The following is a 24758-nucleotide window of genomic DNA, read 5'->3' as shown; positions in this document are numbered from 1 at the left end:
TGTAGAAACAGTTTCACGCTACAGTGGCTTGCAAAAGTATTCACACCCCTTTAACTTCTGCACATTATGACACATTACACGCCACAAACGTAAATATATTTTATTGTAATTTTATGTGAAAGACCAACACAGTGTCACGACTGTGAAGTATGATCTGAAAACCGCCGTTCCCAAACGCTCTCCATCTAATCTGACTGAGCTTGAGATGTTTTGCAAAGAAAAATGGGCAAATCTCTCAGTCTCTAGATGTGCAAAGCTGGTCGAGACATACCCCAAAAAACTTGCAGCAGCAACTGCAGCAAAAGGCAAGTCCACAAAGTATTGACCCAGGGGGGCTGAAAACTTTTGCACAATGCACTTTTCAGTTTTTTTATTTGTCAAACAAAAAATAAAACATGTTTTATTTTCAATTGTGTGACACTTTGTGTTGGTCAAAACATCTCAAGCTCAGTCATTAGATGGAGAGCGATTGTGAACGGCGGTTTTCAGATCATACTTCACAACTGACACTTTGTGTTGGTCTTTCACATAAAATTCGATATATTTATGTTTGTGGCGTGTAATCTGTCAAAATGTGGAAAAGTTCAATGGTTATAAATACTTTTGCAAGCCACTGTACATGGTCATCATGTGTCTGTGAAAAGACTGTCTACCTGTGTCTGTGTACCTGTGTAACCCCCCCCGACCCTGAACTGGACTAAGTGGTACAGAAAATGAATGGTTGGTATTCTGTGGCTCCATAGTCTGATCTTTACAGGGGAACTCTAGTTCAGTCCTCCAGATCTACTATGCTGCAACCTTTAGAAGCCTCCCTTCTCACACACCTGGACCAGATGTCTGCATGCTCTTGTAATGGAGCTTTGTGATTAATAACCTGGGCTGCAATACTGTATATTTGTATAAAGCACCAGAGATAAGTCAATGATCCGCTACATATTTCTGAGTATGGTGGCTTCTGCTAACATAAGCTTGTCTAGAGATCTCTCTGTCAGACTTTGTCACTTCTACAACACACTCATCACATCATCCATCTCTGCAGAGATTTAGATGTGTTGGAGAAGCAACACATGTAAAAGTTGTAGAAAAGCAGCTCGAGGAGCCGGACTAGAGCACCCTACTCTAGGATCTAAAGCCGAAGACACCCGCAACAACAAACAGTGGAAGTAAGATTAATAAATAATGAAATATTCCCCTCTGCATCATCAGAATCAGCTTCAAACATTCAGTCAAGTTTGTTTTGTTCTTTAAACATAGTACAGCATGCAGAGCTAAACTTTGATATTACAATGGGTTTATTTCACACATGGTCACGTCACATTAGCAACTTCTTTTGGAAATTCAACGCTGTTCTTTAACAACACAAACACTGCCTGTATCTTACAAAATAAAACTGCATCAGCGGTTTTAGCTGCTACTTTCCGTGTTGCATTTAAATTTTACAGCCGTTGTCCTAATATTTTGTCACCATATGGTAGTTGCTGTATTTGTTATTCAGACGGTGATGTTAGACATTTCTACAGTATTTCATTTGCAATTAGAGCTCAAATTCCCACAATGATTAGTGTACAGGGTGAAAGAAGAGGGCAATAAGAACAGATTAGTGTTATTTCCATTAGTGGCCTGAAGCAACATTTGTCATACACAAACGTTAATGATTAAAAGTGATGCTTCTTGGGTAAAAACTGGATGTTTCCACTGAAAACACTGAATGAACATTTACATGGCAGTGTCAACAGAGAATATGAAAATGTGGCAGATGTGCCAAGTCATGTACGTCATTATCAAAATCTGATGGTGTTTGTGCGCCGCGGCCTCCGAAGCGAATCGTTCACCAAGCAGCTTCACAAACAACCACAAACCAGTCGCACAGTCCGTGTAATTGCACTGCAGTCAGGGCTGTACATTGAACCTGAGAGAGATGCATGTCAAGCCTCCATGGCCCTACACGAGCATACGGTGGGGATGTTGTAACCAACCCTACAAAGACCCCACACGTGTGTAAATCTAGCATTAGTCAAGGGTTTGGCTGCCACCAGGTGTGCCGCGGTGCTTTCAGAAGCATCCGTGAAGCACCTCGCTGTACTTCTGTCAAATATGCATGGAGAACATGAAGGCATCAAGTTCATCAGTTCAGATAGAGCCAGACAGACACACGTGAGCATTGTAGAGCATCTGGTAAATTTCAAAATAAAAGCTCCTGAGCAAGTTGTGACAGCTGAAATATCCGGTGAAATCAAGTCAGCATTTGTCCGTGATTTTAGTTTTTATTTTTCACCATGGTCGACAAGACTTATCCTCAAAATGTACAATCACAACATACCAGGATATCAATGGATCAGGGACTAAATAGTGTGTTTAACATACTTACGAACATTCTAGCTGTCTGTAAAAACCATTAAAAGAACATGTGATTATATGATCTCATTGATACAGTTAAGCAGACTGGAGCAGTTCCAGTATAAGCTGGCACGCCATGGCAAATGGAGTGAAATGGAAGAGCGGCTAGAAAGCTGCACATGAACCCGTTAAAACTGGCCGTAATACATCATACTATACTGGACTGCTCTTATCCAAGTCAGCATCACCTCCCTCACTGAACAAGTGGATGTTTCCAACTCCTGTTATTCCTCCTCTTGGTCGTTGTTGGCTATTCATTATATTTAATACACCACTGACGGGTAAACACAATGTTCTGCTGCATCCTGGCTTCCTGTCTGAATATTTATAACAGCCCTCTCCTACAGTAGCAGCCTCCCCCAGAACAGCCTTGGACCTCTAAAAACCTTCTTAAGTTGGATTCAAACAATCCAATTAAAGTCTGAGGTGTTAATTCAGCCTTCAAACTCTCCAGATGCCAAACTGTTGGGATCTGGAGGGATTGAAAGCTTAATATATGCACTGCGGAGCGTTCTGCCCAACTTCTTGGTCCTCAACATGTACATTTTAGTTTAGGGTTTGGAAATCTGTAGCCGGACGTAGCTTGACATTATTACTGTGGATGAAAACAGGCCCCTGTTTGCTCAACTGGATGAGACGTTATGCGTGTATATGGATAATGGTGTTTGCAACGGACATGCTGATTTTCATACTTAAGCTTAATTTATTCTCCCTTTATGCAGATCAAACCTGATCCACAAAGACAAAAGTCCAATTAGACAATAGGAACTATCGCTAACAGGCTAGAAATCCCAGGGCAGAACTGGGCCCGGTTCATATAAGACAGGTGGACACAATGTTTTGGTTTACTGGTGGGGAAATAAGTTTTGTAATAGTTTCGTAATGCCAGTTTTTACCAATATGCATGAAGAATTGCCACTGTTAAAAAGGTAAAATGGAAAAAAAAAAACAAAAAAACAAAACTCATTTAGGCCCTCTGCTGCATGTGGAGAGCTAAAATCCCTTTCAGCTACTCAGGTAATAACTGTTGTTCACAGTTAGAGGTGTTCTGCCAAAAGAAAGATGACTGTGTCTTATAATGAAGGTTTATGAATAAATGTGTGTGCCTGCAGGCACATGCACCACATGGCCCGTTCTGGAGAGGAGGACAGGGTCCAACACTGGCTTTCAGCACATGGAGGATTTTTTCTTGCCCTACTGCGACAGACCACACTGTAAAACTGGCAAAACATTGAGTTTAACCCTCTTCTTATACTTTGCTCCGGTGTTTTTGGCAATGAATAAAACTGTCTTAAAGCTGCTCAGGAGATTTTTTTAAACTCTTACTAAACTGGGAGCCGCATCAGGAAATCCAAAAACAAAAATGATGCAAGATTTTGGTTTTTTAACCGTTTGTTGAAGTCTAACAACATTTTTTTGTTTTGTTTTTATATGACAATGGCTTATGGAAACATCAAAAAACAAAAGAAGAAGAAAGAGTGAAGGTCTGCATCAGCGATGATTCAACATGACTGATTAAATCTGAATCTGGATCGATACATGAAGTTAATCACTTTCACGTTGCATCATCCCTTTCCTCGGCTTAAATCATCCAAATTCCTTCATCACTCAAAGCATTATGTTGTTAATCAACACCGATGGCATAACCCCGACCCCCCTGCAGGAAGTTAGAATGAAGCAAAAGTTTAGGAGTGTTTCTGATGAATCTGATGTTTCTGCAGCTGCGACAGCAACGCCTCTCCTGGAGCTGCTCTCCATGTCCTCATCCATCGCAAGCACAGTTACAGTGAATTACCTCTGCAGCTGTCCTGCCCCGACGCAACCACACAATCATCAGGACTGAAAATTTAATAAACATCGCCGTGGCGACGGTCACACCGGCTAAACCTGGCGGTCCAGGTCCAGGTTAATGATTGAGGAAATGATCAAATCTCACAGTGGACGGTAAACACTGGCATTAATCAGAGTTTAGACAAAAGCACACATGGAGAGCAGAGCAGAGAAGGATCTTTTCTTTTAGAATTATATTCTCTGTTGGAACGGGACTCCTCACATATAGTAACCTCCATATAGATATAAATGTGTATAATATACATATTAAAAGTCAAAGTCAGCCCAGCTCCCGGCCATAAAGAGGCAGAGGGAGGATGAGGCCAGAGCCCCTGCAGTCAGTGGGCACAAGCCCCAGGGGTCTGAGACCCCGCCATGCACTGGCCGCCCAGGGCATACGGGACACTGAAATCCACAACGATCAACCTCCGTAAATTATGAGCAACCAACCAAGCAAAGGTCCAAAAAAATATCACGAACATATGATGGAAAAAATATCAGTTACCATGAAAATTTTCCATTTTATTTTATGGTGTTGCCTGTTTTGTTACTTTCTACCTCATTTCATATTTTATTGCCATTAAGAAAAATTGTCTAAACGAAGCTTGAGGCTCATTAAATCATGGTGCGCTCAAGGGATATATTTGGGTGATGCCAAGATTACAGATCATTATTATTCAATAATAATTACATCAAATTATATCCAATAATATAATTGTCAATTTTATTAAAATTCTTGAATATTTTGTGTCCATTAAGTTTGTAGTGTAAACAGCAGCAAACTTTTCGCTATAATTACGTTGCTAGCGGTGCGCTTGTTTGTAAATTAAAAAAAAAAAAAAAAAACTGCTATATTTGTGGTTGTGTTAGTATGTTGCACATTTTTAGAACGGTTTGGGATTTTCTTCTTTCGTACGGTATTTGTACATCTTCACAAATGGGCAGTTAGGAAGGCAAACCAACTGGTAATGATATGTTCATGAGCTCGATTCGCAAGTTCATCACGTGGTTGCGTCACGACGGTTTACCAGTGCTAAACAGCGGCCATTTAGGTTTTTTTCTTTTATTAGACCTGGCTATTATGTTAGTTTCTTCTGTGCGTTCATTTTTAAGTAACAGAATGATTTATATATTACGACTCTTATTAAAGACTTGGTGACGGAAGTGACTTTTTTTTTTACACTTTGATGATTGGGGGAAGGAACTATGTTACGCCAGGTGACATGACATGGAAAGTGTTACGATTTGACCATTTTCATTCATTTTTACTGTTTAGTGAAACTGTTTGCTCTTGGTTTGTAAACAATGAGGTTCATGTTCTTTCATTTTGCTTCAAGAAAAATACTTTATAATTTTCTAAATCATTCCTTTCATTGGACGTATGTATAAAAACACTCCTCTTTACGATGCCACGGCCTGTAAATCAACACCTTTTCGCAGAATCAACATCTGACAGCCCACGCTTTCTTCCCAGCAGGTTGCTTCTGCCTTTTCCATTCAATATCAGGCTGGTTTGACCTTTTTGTCACCATGGAAACTTGTCTGTAAACAAGCGCATTGTCCACTATGACTCACACGTGTAAAAGAAGCACAGAAGTCATGACACAGAAATCCAACAACATTTCACTTTGATGAAAGTCTTCTCAACCTGATGGTCATGAGTTCCCCGCTGCAGCGGCTCCAAACTGGGACTTTAAAACACTGTGGAAACGTTAAGCTCACAAGGTTGACGTGAGTCATTTCTGATTAGGATTTCTAACATCCAGAGCCCACTGGGGATGAACTAACCTACTCCATTTTCAGGTTTATATCATGCATATTTAAAAGTTTAACATTTTCCATGAGGCAGTATAAACTAATCACTTTCAAGTTTAGTCCATTAAAACATGTAGGAGTTTAAAGATGTACTTTAATTTTACTTCATTACTTCAGTTTAACAATAGATTTTTCACTCCAACAAAACATTTATGTGGCAGCTGAAAAATGTGGCTGCGACATTCATGAGTTTATTATAAAGTGAGCAAGATGGTCAAGATGCAGCTCATGAAAGAAGGGATTAAATAAAAGCAGAGGACACCCAACAACCGCCATGTGACCAAACTGCAGGTAAGGAAACGACGGCGAGGCGATTTAACCGGGGACAGCAGTAAATATAACACCATGGCAGGTGGCAGGAGCTAATTTCCAGATGTTGCAAAGCAGAAAGTTGAACAGCTGATATTCTATATAAACTACACAGCTTGATAGGATTTTAAACAAGAAACACTGTGGTGGGGAAAAAAATAAATAAAACATGCACTTTTAATTCTAGGGCTTTGCATATCAGGTCATAATAATAAGAAACTATCTGACTTTTAGCAGTTCAACGCCGCCTCGGATGATGTGGTACACTTCATTTAACAATAAAAAGTCAAAATACTTGTTTCTGAACAGCTTTCTGCAGGTTCCACCACAGGTTGAGGCCTGAACTATGGACCATGTCAGTAGATTCAGTCATCCTGTTGTAAACTTTGCTGGTGTTTGGGATCCCCGTCCTGTTGCATGAGTGCATTTCAGTCAAGCTAACTGTCTGAACAGAGGGCCGCATACAGAATGCTTTGGAGTTAATGGTCCACTCAATGACTGCCCTGTGGCTGCAAAGCAACCCCACATCATCAGCCTTCCGCCGCCATGCCTGACAGTTGGTGTGAGGTGTTGGTCTTGGTTTTTTCCAACCCTTCTGCCGTACACAACGAGCAAACTTCTCTGCTCAGCCTGGTCTGTCCAAAAGGACATGCTCAGGAAGTCTTGTGCTTTTATTCTGATGCAGCTTTGCAAACCCAAGCAATGCTGCCATGTTTTTCTTCTCAAACAAGCCATAAATTGTTGTTTTTCTGACATTAAGATTTAAAGAATGAAGCCCAGAATGTGTGAGATGCATCTTTCAGGGTTTTTGCCGTTTCTCTGAGCGTTGCAAACGATGACTTTCTGGTGAACTGGGAGGATGAAGCAAGTCATTTAATTACTGTCCCTAATGGGAAACTTTGTTTTTGATATTAAAATATTTCAACATCAAACTATAAAATATCCCCTTACATACACATAATATGACTTTCCAGTAAAATTGCCAAATAAAACCTGCTAAAATGTCTTTGGTTTGGTATCACCTGCCTTTGAGAAGCAGTCCAAACTGGGCACAGAGTTCTGGTTTCCAACCTGCTGGCTCCCATTCAGTAGGTGGTGAGGAACCCTGATTTTACTGGACATCTTCACCAGCCTGCTTAATGTAGCTAAATCTGTGGTTCCAACATTTCCAAACCAAGAAAAAGTGGAGAATGTTTAAAACTATTCATTTAATTTAATAAAAAGACTTAAAACTTGTTTTTTGCCCACATTAAAAAAAACCTGTAACTTCATTCAGAAGTTGATCGCTCCTTATCACAGCTTTCTTTTGTGAAAGATCATAAGAAAACTTCCAAAAAATAAACCATGTCTTTTTGTTTTTGCATTGTGGTGGTCTTCAGCAGACCGTTTAACAAAGTCCTGCACCAATCAGCCATGTTTTTCCTTTATCACCATGCAGCAGTACAACAACAACTGTATCATATGCAATTTTTAGGACATGCCTGTTGCCATGCCCACAGAAGGACATCGACAGCTGTCTTCAACGTGAATAACCTTTCTCAGAGTAAAATAATAAAAGGTGACAGAACTCTAGATTGATTCCAACAACCCTTTCCAGAAAGACGGACAGCAGCCATTGATGTGTCTCCTCTTTGGCATTGTGTCAACACACACCTTAATGCTTCAACGTGACAAAAACTCTTCTCTTAGAACAATAAAAACAATGTAAACCTGCAGCAGACGTATCTACGTGTTCATGGGATCAGTTCTTAGTGACAGGAGAGACCATGTCCTTGCAAACATGAGGAGCTCCATGGATATCACCACTAGGCTGCACAATTAATCGGATTTTGATCGTGATCACAATATTGGTATCCACAATTAAACAAACCTGATCATCAACAATATTTACATTCAGAACACCAGCTCTGCTGCATGCGTCTTTGATCACACAATTCTCAACCAATAGTCTCCCCACCACCAGGGGGCGAACGCGTGATTAAGGCTTCATTAAGCTGCCAAATACCAAGCGCACTCATCTTTTACCAGAGGCCATATCGTTGGATATTTGGGGTCCGCATTTTTCCTGTTGCCGGTAAAACAGATTGTTTTGATTAAATAGCTGATCAAGGTGGTAAAAAATACCAATATTTTTACAACATGTGTCATTAAAATACACGAACCCTGCCCTGCCGCGGGCGAAGTTGTTCGTTAAATAAGAAAGAAGCAGCTTCATTGCACAAAAAGCAGACATCGCCGCCCGCATTGATCCCTCCCGGCTTCAGACGAAGCTTCTCGTGGAGGATGTGACGAGCTTTACACTGATGAGAGCAAGTCATGTCGACAATGGAAAATACAGCTGCATCAAAACACTGGATAAGAAATATGAAATTCCTTTGTGTGTGTGTGTGTACACACACACACACTAATTACATACACACACACACACACACACACACACACACACACACACACACACACACACACACACACACACACACACACACACACACACACACACACACACACACACACACTATTCACAAAAAGTTAGGGATATTCAGCTTTTGGGTGAAATGTCACAACAAGCCTAAAATGCATTCAAACCTGTACAGGTGAACTTAATGTGATCTTCTCTAAGCTTTTAAATGCACATGTCCAACTGTTAAATGTTTCAATAAATTTTGCACAAGTTGCTGTTCTCTAACAAGGAGCTTAACGGCAAAAATCACGGCAGGTGTGTGATCCTTGAATTGACCAATAAATGTCCTGGTTCAATTAGAGCTGGTGTTTAAACAGTTGTCCTCATCATGCTGTTCACATTTTGACATCATGAGACCAAGACGACACCTAACAATGGAACAACAGTCCCTTGCCATTGCGATGCTTCAAACAGGACGTTCTCAGACAGAAGTGGCCACTGAGCTTGGAGTGTCACAGAGTGTCATCAGCAGGTTGCAACAGAGATATGGAGAGACTGGAAGAGTCACAGAAAGGCCTAGAAGTGGACGTCCTTTGGCCACATCCCGTGCTGATGACCGCAACATTGTGAACACTGCCCTGAGAAACCGGATGATGAATGCCACTCAACTCCAGGCACGTTTAAGAGAGGTGAGAGGCACCCAAGTGTCACGTCAGACCATTCCAAACCGTTTCCATCAGCGTGGTCTGCGTGCTAGACGACCTGCACGGGTACCTGACCACACCACCAGGCACAGGCATCATCGTCTTGCATGGGCCAGGGAGCATTTACGCTGGACGAGGAACCAGTGGGCCTCAGTGCTGTTCTCTGATGAAAGTCGATTCACACTGAGCAGAAATGATGGCCGGCAACGATGTTGGAGACGTCAGGGAGAGCGCTATGCATCAGCCACTGTTGTCACCAGGCGAGCTTTTGGTGGTGGCGGTGTTACAGTGTGGGCAGGGGGGTCCACTTGGTACAGAACTGCCCCACACTTTGTGAATGGTACAGTGACAAGCCCATACTACCTGAATAACATCATTAATCCAGTGATTGTGCCCCTACATGAACAGCACAGGCCTAATTTCATCTTCATGGACGACAATGCTCCTGCTCATCGAGGCCGCATCATCAGGGAACGGCTGTTGGAGACTGGTGTACCTCAAATGGAATGGCCTGCACTCTCTCCAGACCTGAATCCCATTGAAAACCTGTGGGATCAGCTGAGCCGTCGTGTAGAGGCTCGAGACCCTGCACCCCAGAACCTCAATGACCTGAGGGCTGCCCTTCAAGAAGAGTGGGATGCCATGCCTCAGCAGGCAATAAGTTGCCTTGTGAACAGCATGAGACGTCGTTGTCAAGCTGTAATTGATGCTCAAGGGCACATGACCAGATATTGAGACGTTCAAATTTTTTGTTGTGGTGTAACTACCATTGTTGTTACCTTTTGTGTTGAATGAATTTTTTGAGATGAGGAAATCAGTAGTGCATCCTTCTACTTAAATGTCTTTTATATTATATCACTGTAGCATGAACATATTGCATTTTCCATAGATTTCACCTGAAAACCAAATATCCCTAACTTTTTGTGAGTAGTATATATATAAAACGTAGAGTTGCCAGGTTGGTTGTTTACAAGGGTGCAATAAAAACATATTTTTCCAGACAATGAATGATCGTGATTAATATTCGTGATTACAATATTGCTCAAAATAATCGTGATGATTATTTTGGTCATAATCGTGCAGCCCTAATCAACACTGCTGCAATTTAATTTCTAATTAGACACTAGTTTAAAAATTGATTACTTTGACAGCCCCCGTCAGCAGAGTAGAGCACGCCAATCTTCATAGCACCGTGGCCCCGATATGGCAAAGTAATGCAGAAGGCACAACACACCACAGTAAACAGAAGCATGAATGCAGAAGCTACAGCAACACCAGTCCAGTCTTCAAGATCTACGGTCCTGCAACTTTGAGATGCATCACACCTGAATCACATCAATGACTCAATATCAGAACTAAATGACCTGAGCATGAGGTAACTCAGCTACTTGATGCACGATGGTAGATTTGGACACCTCCAAGTCCTACTGCTCTACCTTACAGCAGCTGCTGCTCAGCAGGAAGAGCAGAACAGGCAATACTGCAAGTATCCTTGGAAAAGACATGAACCCCACACTAGAAATGTGTTTGTCGGGGTATGAGTGTGTGTGTGTGTGTGTGTGTGAAAGTGTCATGTAGCGTCCTCCAGGTCTTCCAAGTGACCCTGCTGAAACACTCCTGTCTCAGACTCAGACAAGCTCCCCACATGGCTGTTAAATACGCATTGACTAGAATCAGGTGTGTTGCAGCGGGGACACTTGGAAAACCTGCAGGACACTGGTCCTGGAGGACCTGGATGAGGATCCATTTTGTCATTATAAACACATGGAGACGTCATCTGAACACTGTTACGACCCACCTCCCTCCGGTACGACATAAAATAAAGATGCACAGATGAAGTTATGCAGGGGATTTATTGTCCCAGGTGGCCGAGACAGAGAAATGTCCAGAAGGGATGGGTGGGGGTGTGATGCAAAAGTCAAAGAAACAAAACATCAAAAGAAAACAGCTAATCTAATAGATTTCAATCACAGAAACACAACTGTCTCCGCTAACAACAACACACAAGCGGAAGCAGCAACGCTAACAACAAACACGCCGCAAAGTGATGCTAAAGCTATTTGGCACAGTCTTTCTCACACACACACACACACACACACACACACACACACACACACACACACACACACACACACACACACACACACACACACAAGGATCTTAGAAACAAAAGAAAAGCCTTAAAAGGCTCCAGACAAAGAAAAACAGTCTCTAAAGCAAAGTGGCTCAGAGGCTAAGCAGCTGCTAATGATGCTAATAATCCTGCAGACCACGGGTCCATGTTTCATGTGGTCCAACTTCCTGCAGCGACTCTGGCTGGGGGGGTTCTGGCTATAAAAACCTAGAATAAATGCAATCTTGGGTTTTCTGTTTGAAAATGTCTAATCTAGATGAAACTCATGATGTGAGCGCAATTCTTGCCATTCTTATCTGTTCTGTGCTGCACTCCAGTAACACCAGTTCTCCGGGTCAGAGATCCCACAATGGAGAAGCTGGTGTGTGGTGAACGTCAGCGGAGCCCGTGGCGGCCATACTCTCTGCATGCTGCTTATGTAATCTGACGGAGATGGGAGGTGGAGGAGGAGGGTCTTGACATAGACTCTCTCACACACACACACACACACACACACACACTCCTGAGCACCAGTGTCTACAACACATCTCTGTTTCAGTAGCCCCGCAGGCTTCACAGCTCAGATCAGAGGGGAAATATTACATATCAGCTATTTATAGACTCATCTTCTGCCAATACACACTCACACACTCTCTCTCTCTCTCACACACACACACACACACACACACACACACAAATGTTTGCATTTCCGATCAATACGCAGCTCCCTCGGGAATGCGGGCTGGAAGCTGAAGAGTGTGTATAATCTCATTTTTCAGTGCTGTTATTACTGATGTCGCTTCTTGTTTGCGAGTAAACAACACGGGCTCGTTACCGTGGCAATCTGAAGAAGCATCATTTGCATTTATCATTTGGACAAAAATAAGAAGAATCAATGTGTTTAGAAAGTGGTTGAGATGGCCGGTAACAACATGATGGTAAGAAACTTTTAAACAGTGATGGAAAGAGTTTTACACACATTTACAGGAAAGTAAAATGACTGAAAGTTGTTGGAAATTAATGAACTTTTGTGGTTTTAAGGCTTATTTTTATTTTATTCCTTTTTTTTTTTTTAATTTAATATTTTACCATTAAGTTCAAAGAAACTTTTTAAAAAAGAAAACACCCCAACCAAGTGGTAAAATCTCACTCAGGCCGATTTATTTTCATAAATCTTTGATTTAAGTTATGACAGATTTTTTATGAAGTTCGACATTTTATTCCAATTTTATTTATTCTGTTAAATTTATTTTCATATCTAAATGTAATATTATATAAAGGTTTATTTAATTTCTTTAAACAAATATATTTCAATATAATTAATTTTTCAGTTTTAAAAATCTAAATTTAATTTTTACACAATTTGCATATTAATACGAGATGTTTTTTTAATTTTTTTTTTACAATACTTTAAATTTTCTACAATATTTTATTCTCTTCTTTGGGTTAAAATGTTCAACTTGTATATTCATTTATTTTTGTTTGTGTTTTTTAATTGTAAATCATACATCTGTTTACTTATGTTGTACATATTTAATGTGTCATGCATTTTTTTTATGGAACTATACAGGTTTATTATTATCATCACCATAGTTAATATCTAATAATTTTTCTTGTTTTGTCACATTCTACTGACTTTAGTGTAAAGTACAGTGCTGAAATCTGCTTTATTGGATTAACCCAAAAAGCCTCGTTATCTGGAAACTGAGCAGAGATTCAGGCCTGTAGAATCTCATCCAGGATCATTTCCGCGTTTCCACGCGTGGAAAACCTTAGCAGGTCTGCAGGTCTGTTCCTGCTCCTGTTCTGGGGTCCAGATGAACGACTGGATGGATCCGCGTGTTTGTTTTTCCTCGGCTCAGGTAGAACCGCAGTGGACCCGGTTCCGGACAGCCCACTGACACAGAAACCTCCAACAGAAATCCTTCACAGCATTTTGTCCAGAAAAATCCACGAAGTTTAAATAAAAGCAGAGAAATAAAAGAAACAGAAGCAGCAGAGGGTCTGGTTCTCATCCGTAATGGACTCACCGAACCTCCGCTCAGCAGAGGAAGCAGGGAAGCAGCTCAGGGAGGCGATGAGGAGGAGCAGGAGGAAGGAGGAGAGCGGAGGAGCCATGTCGGTTCTGGTTTATCCCCTCTGGTTCTACGCGGCCATGTCTCCCAGCGGGCTCGGTTCGGCTCGGTTCGGCCCCTCCGCGGCTGGAGGAGCAGAGAGGAGAGACGCTGGAGGAAGAGGAGAGAGGAGGATGCAGGGCGTTTCTGATGCTCCCAGCGTCAAGCTGCAAACTGGTACACACACCACTTCCGGTCGACCTTTCACAATAATATCACATTAATTCAGCAGGTCGTGAGGTTTATTTTGGAATCAGATCTATAAAATAACTCGAATCGTAAAAAGATTTTGAAAAATCTGTCAGCTTGTTTTGATAATATAAACTGTACAGTTATCAGCTGGAGCAGTGGTTCTCAAACTGGAGGTCGGGACCCCAATTTGGGTGGCAAGATAATTAAAATAAAAATCCTACTTATAAAAAGAAAATGAGCCTTTTATGGGTTATGAAAATTAAACCTTTATTGCGAAAATACATATATCAAATCACTGTTGGAATATTTTTTAAAAATTGAAAAATTTTATTTTAAAGACCTTTGATGACTTTGACTGACCTCAGTATGTTTACCAATGTTTGTTCATGTGGACGTTATTGAATAGTTTATGTACTGGTACAGGGCAGTGTGCAACTGGTAGGTATAGTTACATAGTGTGCGCGTTGTAATGCAAGTACATTGTGTTGTTTATCTATGATATGTTTGTATTGTTATGTAGGAATTGTGTACATCCAGCTGCAGAAAACTGGGATTTAAATAAAATGAATAAATCATTGTGTTGAGGTGTGGTTTGGTCACATGATCATCCGTCTTTAGGATTCAAGAGCTTCAGACATAATCAGAACCACCAGATTGGTTCAGTTCATTAGCAGATCACGTAGCAGGAACCAACAAGTGTCACACAGTCAGGTATCCTCATCTAGCTGCATTCATTTTACAGATGTTTCATAAAACACGATACAAGTCTGCATAAGATTTGTTGGAGTTTATGGACAAACATTTCTCATCTCCATGTTTTATTGACGGCTAGACGTCTCTCTCCAGCACCGGGTCAGTGAAGCCCTAAGAAATTAATCTCTCGTTTTAATCAGGTGTCAAAGTTTCAACACAACCTCAAGCAGACACCAGTAGATTTACATTAAAACAAGTCTAATAGAGGCGAAAATGACTTACATGGCAGCAGAGGAGCTGGAACTGATCCGTTCGGGTCTGATTGCAAATGAGAAGCAGGTGCACCAATTAGCAGCCAGAACAACAGGTGAACAGGAAGGAAGTGCAACCGAACACACACGGGGATCAACTCTACAAACTAAAAACACACCAGGATCAAAGATAATCAAGACCCAAAAGAAAAGAACAGACTGGAGGAGAAACACCACTCAGTTCCAGCTCCAGCACACGACCACACCAGCATCACGTCAGACATGTATCAAGCTGCTGCTTAGGAGTCTTGAAGGGGATGAGTGTGTTAATCTCCCAGTGCTGCATAAGCATGTTCTGGTTTTCTGTGGAAAGAGTTTCTCTACATTTTTTTCTAGATTTGTCAACGTTTCCCATTCATGTTGCCAAGAACTCACAGAGTGGAACATCGTTGCTTTTAGAGCAAAAACATGCTTGACATAAAGCGGCGCCGACCCAGAAATAAAGGGTTTAGTCCACAAGTGTCCCACATTTCCAGGGCCCAAACAGTACCCACACACCAGACATATCAGGTTACTTATGGCCCAGTTATGGCACTGGAAAGTGGCAGAGATGTACGTTGCAAACCTGGACATGGGTTACAGAAAGTGTCGTCTCAGCCAGCATGTCCACGTCGGGCCAATAAGGGTCAAATCTGGGCTGCAGAAAAGGGTCCTACATTAGTTTGTCCTCAGTTTCCACATCTGTGTTCGTCCACATGGGTTTCCAAGTTTGTTCTACTGCAGGGGTCACCAGCTCCAGTCCTGGAGGGCTACCACCCTGCAGGTTTTAGTTGTTCCTCGGCACAACACGATTCAAATGAAGCTTTTCACCTGCCTGTTACAATAACCCCTGGAGAATGGAGTTGGGCTGGATACTGGGTGGAGTTGGACGTCCAATGGGCGGGGTTTTGTGTCAAATGGGCGTGGTTTGGTGTCCAGTGGTTGGGATTGGATGTCCAATGGGCGGGGTTTTGTGTCAAATGGGCGTGGTTTGGTGTCCAGTGGTTGGGATTGGATGTCCAATGGGTGTGGGGTGAGGGTTACAGTTAGGGTTAATCCAATCCAAATGTTGAGTCAAATTGTCAAATATGCAGCCCCCTCTCATTCTCCAGGCTGCAACCAAGACCCTCTCGCTTGTTAAGGAGCCACTTATTTGGGTCAGGTGTGTCATACCAGGAAAAGACTAAAACCTGCAGGATGGTGGCCCTCCAGGACCAGAACACTGACCAGCTGGGGTCTCATTAAGCGTTAGCTTCAAACCTTTTAGCTTAAGACAGATCACATTTAGCCAGAAGTGGCAGTTCCTGGTCCAGAAAGTAAAAGTCCGGTCCGGCAGCGGTTCCGATCCAGTCACCAAACCAGCTGAATTTAATGAGAGAGTTTATTTGCCAGGTAAACGAGCCTGTTAGTGAAAACACCTGTTCTAGATGTACAGGTAGATCCAAAAACATGGCAGGACTTCTACTTTCTGGACCAGGAACTGCTACGTCTGCATTTGGCCCATACGACACGTAGTCTGATCCAAGTTAAGCCACAAATATCCAAGATCAAGTCCAAAAGAATCTTCTGTTTTATTTGAAAGTTAGTTTAATCCAGAGTTATCTGGTCCAGGTCCTCGGGGCCTCCAGAGACATGTTCCTGTTCCAAAACACCTGAGGCAGATTACTGAACATCCTCATCAAGTTCTTTGCAGCCTGTGAAGCCTTTTGTTTAATTCAGGTGTGTTAAAGTCGGGTTAGCTATAAAACAGGAAGGCCGGGGGGTTCCTGAAGACCTGGACTGGGAAACACTGGTTTAATCACAGCAGCTGGAAGCTCTGCAAACATTTCCTTACACTACAAACATCATTTGTCTGGATGTTGGCTTATTACATCTAAAAGAGTGCTTTGCATATGATTTGGGGAGATAAACATAATAAAATCTTTAGAATAATATAATTTAAGTCACAACAACATGTTGAGATGCTCGCAGACATGTTTAGTTCATGTCAGCTCGCTGTGATCCAGTTAAAACAAATCCACACAAGTCCAAGGGATCATAACTGTGTTTAGTCGATTCATGAAACATGGCTGCCTCTCAGGAGACTGGCGAAGGGAATAAAATCATTTTAGTTTATTTAAAAGGAAATAAGATTATAGGTGTAATGACACTTGAAAATAATGAATAAATGTATGACAAGACCTGCCAGGTTGAATTTAGAAGACTCATACAAGCAAATATCGTAAAACAAAAATGAAAACATTTAAACATATTTTTATATTTGGCCACAAAAGAGATCAAGCCGGGTAAATCCCAGCAGAGGGCAGTATGAGAGCATAAAACCTGGTCTGGTTGGAGGACTGGATGCCACTAACAGACCCTCCCAGAACCTTTTTGCAAATCTCTTATTTTAATATCCGTCCAAATCAAAATATTCATGTGAAGTTCATTTTGATCCCACAAAAGTCCTATTTTCCTTGCGTGTGACTCAGCACTGCTGTTTTATGTGAAGCAATCATCCTCTGAGGTGGAACTCATCAAGACAAACTGGCGCTCCGTTAAACAGGAAGTCCAATCAGGAAACAAGACAAGCTGAGTGGAGGAGAGCTGATAGCTGGGAAAGGACACGGCAGCGGAAGGAAAGAGCCTTTCTCTCTTCTCCTTCCGCTTGTTGGGAAGCTGCTTCCACACATTTGGAAGAACTTTGGTGAAGAAAACAGCTCCGTGAAGAAAAAGCTTCACGTTTAATAAATGTTCTGCAGAAAGTCCTGCAGAGGTTTTGTCTACATACGAAGTCTGACAACGTATTACCTGACACGACACGTCATCCTGTTCTGATGTGTTTATATGGCTGCATGAACACAAACATGTTTGTTTCTGAAAGACGCAGGAACTGTGGGACCGAATTATCTTTCTTTTAGAAAGCACGCTCCAGCATTTCCTGTCTTATTTGTACATGTATTTGCAACATTGTTCTGGTATAAATAAAGTATTTTTCATACCAGAGGAGATAATTAATAAGGAACTAAAGCTCTTTTTCTTTGCATATGGGAGTTTTGATCAGTTCTTAACATGTCTAGACCATTTCATTCAGATAAGAACCTTCCTGTTTGACCAGTAAACAGGAAGTAAACTGAACCCAAAAAAAAAACAAAAAAAAAACATGACAAGGCAAACACAGAGGAAGAGCAAAGAAATCAAGAATAATTCAAATAGAAATCTGAACAGAAGTATAAAAACATGGAAACCCAAAAGGCAAAATTTACACTGAAACCTCCAAACTTTGGCTGTCTGGTTCTGGAAGGAACCAAGTATTATTCAGCTGAAAATGTTGGTGTCGTCTTTCTGATCCGACCTGCTTCTGGGTTCCTCCATCCATCCATCTTGTTCTTCCTTTATCTGATTAAGGGTCGTGGGAAACTGGAGCCCCACCCCTCCGGACATGTCACATTGTGGAAAATGTTATTTTTTACCTATTTTTTTTGTTAAATTATTCTAAAAGGCCAAATAAGGACCTCGTATAATTTTGTTGTTGTTGTTGTTGTTGTTTAAATGACCTCATAAATTAAAAACAAAAAAAGAATTTTCTAATATTTTTTCATGGTTCAGGCTGAAAAAAATGGCGATTCTAAATCCATGATTGTCAAATAAAACTGATTGAGTTTTCATAGATGTGATCAATCTTCAGAACATAGTTCAGAACCAAGAACTAATAAAGAATACAATTGAATAAAAGAATATATTTAAAGAAAACAACTCGGGGGGGGGGGGGCTCAGCTAGTGGGGTTCCTGGTTAATCAGATAATTACAGCTCACTCTAAATAAAAATATCTTTCTCTAGAAGTTGCACTTTTAATTCTTCACTGTAATGATGCAGGACTTCACTCACATGCAGGTTATTATAAAACTAAAGACAAAATCAGGACTAAAACATGATCAAATGAAGTGTCAGGATTCATTTTGTCTCTCTATATCATCAGTCTGCACCTTTTTTTTCCTTTACAACATTCCGAATTTACATTGCTGGAAAAGTTTCATGCTGAAAAACGTACAAGGTTTCAGATTTTCTCTCTTCCTACGAAGCAGCCTACCTGCGTGTGTTCACAGGCTGTTTGTTTATTCATCCGCCCACGAGCCAGTGGAGGCTGAGGGGGAGGGTCAGAGCTGGGGGCAGTCCCAGGGATGACGTATCGATACTCTGGAGTCGATACTTCGATATCAGCAAGTCAAACTGTCAGACTTGATACTTTTTTGAGTGTTGATATTCCAGTCTGCTGACACAAAACATGCAATTTGTTTCTTCTCTGACTTTTAGACAATAAAATAGTGTGTGAAATTCAGCAACAGCGATTTCCTTCTGGTCACATGATTGTGGCAGCCTATCAGATGCCATGATGTCATCATGACGCTGCTGCTGTTAGCAATGAGGAGGTTTTGTTTTGATATTTTAAATGTTTTATGCAGGTTATTCCACATTATGTTTTATTATATTTATCACTTTATTTTATATTTATTTTATTTATATTTTATATTTTCCATTTAATAAATCTGAATAATAATGATCATTTTTTTTGTCATTTTACTTTGTTTTATGTCATTTTTTTGTTTAATATACAAATCAGCATAATTTATTATTTTAAAAGCATTAATTTCACATATTTATGTTCTTCATGTTTTATCTATATTCCATATTGTCCTTGTAATAAATCAATATATCAATGCACACAGCACAATTATGACTTTCTTTTAAGTGACCGAGAAATATCAATATTGATATCGGTGTCATTATCGCTATCAGTATCGAAGAAAAAGAACCAAAAACTCACAGTACTGTATCGACAGAAAACATCCGGGATCGACCGTCCCTGTTCAGAGCAGATAAACAAGCGAAGCTCCAGTTTGAGACTTGACGTCTGCTGCAGCAGCAGGACGATGGAGACTCTCCAGGTCCTACTGGTTTTGGGTCTTATGCTGGTTTCTGTGGAGCGCTCAGGTTAGTCTTCATGTTCAAATTCTGTCACTCTAAAAAGATCATAGAATAAATGAGAGGAAATCGTGGACTAAATTCAGAATTTACATCTTCACCTTCTTATTGCTTTTGCAGAAATTTAAGCATTTTTTTATCCGAACACATTTTCCAGATTGTTTCTTATTTTATCGAGAATTAATCGGTCCCAATGGATTAAAACCAAACAGAAATTGATCGCAAAGTTTAAACCAGTAGTGTATATGTCCTAAAAGTTCTTCATTTTATAGATTAATTGTTTGAAAGCAAAAATGACCTCATTGTAAGTCATTTTTAGCAGCTGAAAGTTGGTTATACTTTTGCATTTCTGCTTTTGTAGACTATTCCTTTGAAATTTTAAGCCACTTTTGAACTGTGACAAATTTATTTTTTAGCATTTATGTTTTAACTAGTTTTCAATGAGATTAGTAAATTATAAACTTTACTTATGACGTCAAAAACCTCCTGCTCTACAAGGCTCCACTGTGGTAACATAATTCAGCCTCCTTTTCTTATCAAACTTGATTTATTTACCATGATAATCAGTATATTTAATTATAAGTTGATGTTATAAAATGTTTGGGAACCATGTTTGCATCAACTGAATCACCTCCTTTTGTTTTTTTTGTTTTTTTTTTTCTAATTAATTGATACAGAATCAATGTGAAATAGCATGAAGAGATTCATATATGTGTTTAAATATTGAAGGAGATTTTCCAGCTTGTTGCTCCACTTCTGCAGCTTGTTCAGCAGGTTTACAGGAACAGAATAAGCTTTGACACAGCGGGACGTTTGCATTGCACAACGTTCGGCTGCACATGTGAACCAACTCAAGCAGAGTTACAATCATCACGTCTCATCAATACCCAAACAAACAAAACCGTGTCTGTTTTTCTCCCTGCGGGACCTCACCGACCCTTAGAAGGTCTGTCCATATGTAGGGACAAGACAAAATGTCCTCATTTAACAGAAATGTGTTACAGAGAAAAAATGTCCTAAAAAATACACACGTGTCCTTAGAGAGAAAGAAATATACACACATTAACATCCTCAGAGAAAAGACATATCCTCAGTTGGCAGCTGTGTCTTCACAAAACAAGCAATGTCCTCACTAAAAGGGAAATATCCACATGTCCACATCATGTAGTAATGTCTTTACAGAGAAGAAATGTCCTAAAATTTAGAAATTTCCTCTCAGAAGGGGGGATATTGTCAGAGCACAGAGAAGAAATGTCCTCAAAATGTAGAAATGTCCCCTGAGAAAGGGAAATGTCCTCCAAGTTCAGGAATGTCCTCACAATGATGAAATGTCTTTAAAACCAACAAAAGAGCAAACTTCATGGATCAAAAGCCCACAAAGTTTTGTGTATCTCTCCCATGTCATGTTAACACGTGTGTGTGTGTGTGTGTGTGTGTGTGTGTTTGTGTGTGTGGGTCTGTGTGCTCAGAGGGTGGGCGGTGTTTTGCTCGTTTCGACACGACCTCAGGTGAGTGTACTCAAGAACTCGGTGAGGCACAGAAAAGCGAATGCTGCAAGAACCCAGAGTACGGATACCAAGAATCAGATGGAGAATGTCAGTTTTGTGGGTCAGTAAAGAATCAGATTGTCAACACACACACACACACACACACACACATACCAGGAACAAACATTGAATTTCCAAAACTGTAAAGCAGAACCATTCATGTGAGTGTGTGTTTGTATCCCCAGCCCCCCTGTGTGGTCTCCTTGGACCGCATGGTCGCTATGCAACACCCTATGTGAGGATGGAGTGATGACAAGCACCAGGAAGTGCTTTGGGAAATCAGAGTGTGAGAATCCCAGTGAAAATATTCTTGTGAAACCATGCAAACTTGGCTGCTGCAATAGTACGTACACACATATGCACACAATAACACACACGCACAAGTCACATGAAACAGTGTCATTGGAGGGTGAATATTTGTTAATGTGTGTGTGTGGTGTTAATGTATGCAGAAAAGGAGGGGTGGGCAACGTGGCAGGAGTGGTCTCCCTGTTCTGTCACCTGTGGAGGACCCAATTTGACTGGATTGAGGACGAGGAAGAGAGTGTGCAACAGTTCTCCTGAGTGCAGGCAGGTCTGCGACGGCCCCTCAGAGCAGACTGAGAAGTGTGCATCTCCGAACAAATGTCCAGGTAATCACATGCTTAGATCCTGCTTATAGGAACGTCCTTTACGGGACTGGTTGGTTTGTTTTTTAGCTTTGAGTCAGGTGTGAGAGGGGGGCAGGTGAGTTTCTGGACATGGCTTTGCAAAAACAATGAGAAATAAAGTATGTGATGTGTTTGCATCTGGTCTAGGTTGTTATGGGAACGGGTTGTGTGTGGGTGGTAAGCTAACCTGGTGGCTACGTAGCAAAAAACGTGGCGATAAGTAACTCAGGAACACACCAGTTCTGGATTTCCACAGTGCTGTTCATTTATTAAACTTACCAACCTTACAAAGCCCGGTTGGACGGCTACTGCCTCATCATAGATGAATAAAACAGAAGCTACACAACCCGCCCATTACCATGAGGTTGGGAACCAAAACAAGCAGAGCGTTCTTCTAGAAAAATGTCCATCCATTCTCCACGAGGCGACGTCCCAGTTTGCTGGGCGCTGTCCGATGACATCACCAATAGTGGACAGTCAAGGTGTTTGTGAAGGTCATACCACAATTACGACTGTTACAGGGTGTGGAAGTTGAAGTCCTTCCAGCGATTGAAAACTGCTAATGTCCATGTTTGTATCTCCCAGTTCATGGCATCTGGTCTGGTTGGGGCGACTGGTCTCAGTGTTCTGGCTCTTGTGTTAATAAAATAAGCAGAAATAATATAATGGTGCTTCCTATAGTTTGCTACGATCAGTACTGTTTGTACCGTATGATGTTTTAAAGTCTGCTGTTGTCTCAGTTGCTAACCTGATGCCTGTCTTTCTCTCAGTCCATGGCAGTTGGTCCAGGTGGTCCAGCTGGGCCGAGTGCTCGGGTTCATGTGTCAACAACCAAGGTAGAAGCGTAGTCATGCCCTCAAGAACACGAGAGCGCACCTGTTCCAACCCCGCCCCCTCTACTGATACGCAGCCACATGGCAACAGTTGCCCGGGAGACAGCTCCCAGAAGCAGAACTGCATCGGGCTACCCAACTGTCCAGGTGAGAGGGAATCCGACTGATCACCACATCTTTTAGATAGTCAAAGGTTACTTTATCGGTTACAGGTGTCTGTTTCCACAGTGAACGGTAATTGGGGGGCGTGGCTTCCACTCGGGCCGTGCTCCGTCACCTGTGGGGAGGGACTACAGATCTCAAACAGGAAGTGTGACAATCCACTTCCTGAATTTGGGGGAGAATACTGTAAAGGGCAAAGCACGGAGACCAGCGTCTGTCAGAGTCCCTGTCCTGGTAACCAACACCACACACTCACACACACACACTCACACACATTCAGATGTGAGTCAGATTCATGCTCATCTTTCTATGTCTCAAACAGTCCATGGGGTCTGGACCAACTGGTCAAACTGGGGCGAGTGTTCAGCTGCCTGCATCCCACAAGGTCCAATTCCCAAAAGGACTCGTCGGCGCACGTGTACTAATCCCGCCCCTTCATCCAACCCGCCAGGACACCCTTGCAATGGTGAAGACAGCCAGGCTGAGGACTGTAAACACCTGCCTTACTGCCCAGGTACACCTGCTGTCTGTTAATACAGAAACAAAAAGGCTACGGGACAATAAGAAGAATTCACAATGATAAAAACCCAAGATGTGACAATGAAACAGAAATTTTAGAAAATGACAGAAGTTACATTTCTAACTAGTAATATTAATGGATTAGATTTCTAAAGAGCTTTTCAAGACACCCAAAGTGTTTTGCATTATTTATTTATTCTACATTCAAAAGTGATGGAGCATGATGTGTAGCCACAGCCTGAGTCACTGCCCAAACACCCCAACTAACTAAATATCTTTCAGGCTCGTAAGTCTCCATATGGAGAAAGTAACAACTCCAAACTGTTCACATGGGGTCAATAATGAAAAATCACTACTTTGGAATGATTATCAGGTTCTTTCAGTAGCTCATAAATGGCTTAATGGTGTTGGGGCATCTCACTTATTTGACCTGTTTTTAAATTATGAGCCTTTGTGCATCCCCAGGTCCCTAAGTACCAGCCTCACTACTCGCGACTGTTCCCGATGCTAGTGGAACAGCGTACCAGAGAGGGAGGCTCAAGACCCATCTTCTCAGCTTAGCTTTTAACTTAAGTTTTTATTATTTGTGCTCCCACTTTTATTTTATTTTAGTTGCTCGTATGTTATTGTTTTTCGAATTTTTTTTTTTCATTTTTATTTGAACATTATTAACTCAGTGATTTCCTCATGGGGATACTCCACACCTACTTGCTCAAGCTGCTTTTCTGTTGCCATGGTGATCATCCTTATCTCAGTGGCTGGGGTCCTACACTGCAGCCTTATGGCTGTAGAGAGGCGCCCTCTGTAGCTTTGGGCAGGATGGCTCCTGGTGTGGACAGATCGCCCTGATATCGTTTCCTCTCAGCAGCAACAAGCCAGATGTTTATTTATTTGATATTAATTCAACTTTCTTTTTTCTTTTTTTAACACCTACATTTAGTTGAGACACAGAAATGAGGGAATATTAAATTGCTACATGATATTATTTGATGCATAAAGGCTTGTGGATCATTTAAATAATAACTCATTACCAGATAGAGTTGAAAACTGGATGTCTTTATGTATCAGTGGATGGCGTTTGGGGAAGTTGGTCCTCCTACAGTCCCTGTCCTGTCACCTGTGGAATGGGTCAACAGGTGCAAACCAGGGCATGTGATAACCCCGCCCCCAACCATGGCGGCAAACCCTGTCCTGGAGAGAGTCGCAAAACCAAAACCTGTTCAACC

The 24758-nt window shown here is 41.4% G+C and overlaps 1 protein-coding gene across 1 annotated transcript in view; it reads right to left on the bottom strand.

Annotated features, from left to right (window-relative positions):
* LOC306758407 (receptor-type tyrosine-protein phosphatase N2-like) overlaps nt 1-13687 on the bottom strand; it is a gene marked incomplete at both ends in the record, with an annotated part of 265555 nt that extends 251868 nt beyond the window's left edge. The window contains one exon of the mRNA XM_079243734.1: nt 13600-13687. Within this exon, the coding sequence (XP_079099860.1) occupies nt 13600-13687 (88 nt within the window). The remainder of the gene's footprint in view (nt 1-13599) is intronic.
* Nucleotides 13688-24758: the final 11071 nt, after the last annotated feature.

This window comes from Telmatherina bonti (assembly GCF_933228915.1).
Source record: "Telmatherina bonti genome assembly, chromosome: 7".
Taxonomy (NCBI): domain Eukaryota; kingdom Metazoa; phylum Chordata; class Actinopteri; order Atheriniformes; family Telmatherinidae; genus Telmatherina; species Telmatherina bonti.
The sequence above is the reverse complement of the archived record's forward strand: the minus strand, read 5'-3'. Positions and strand labels throughout refer to the sequence as shown.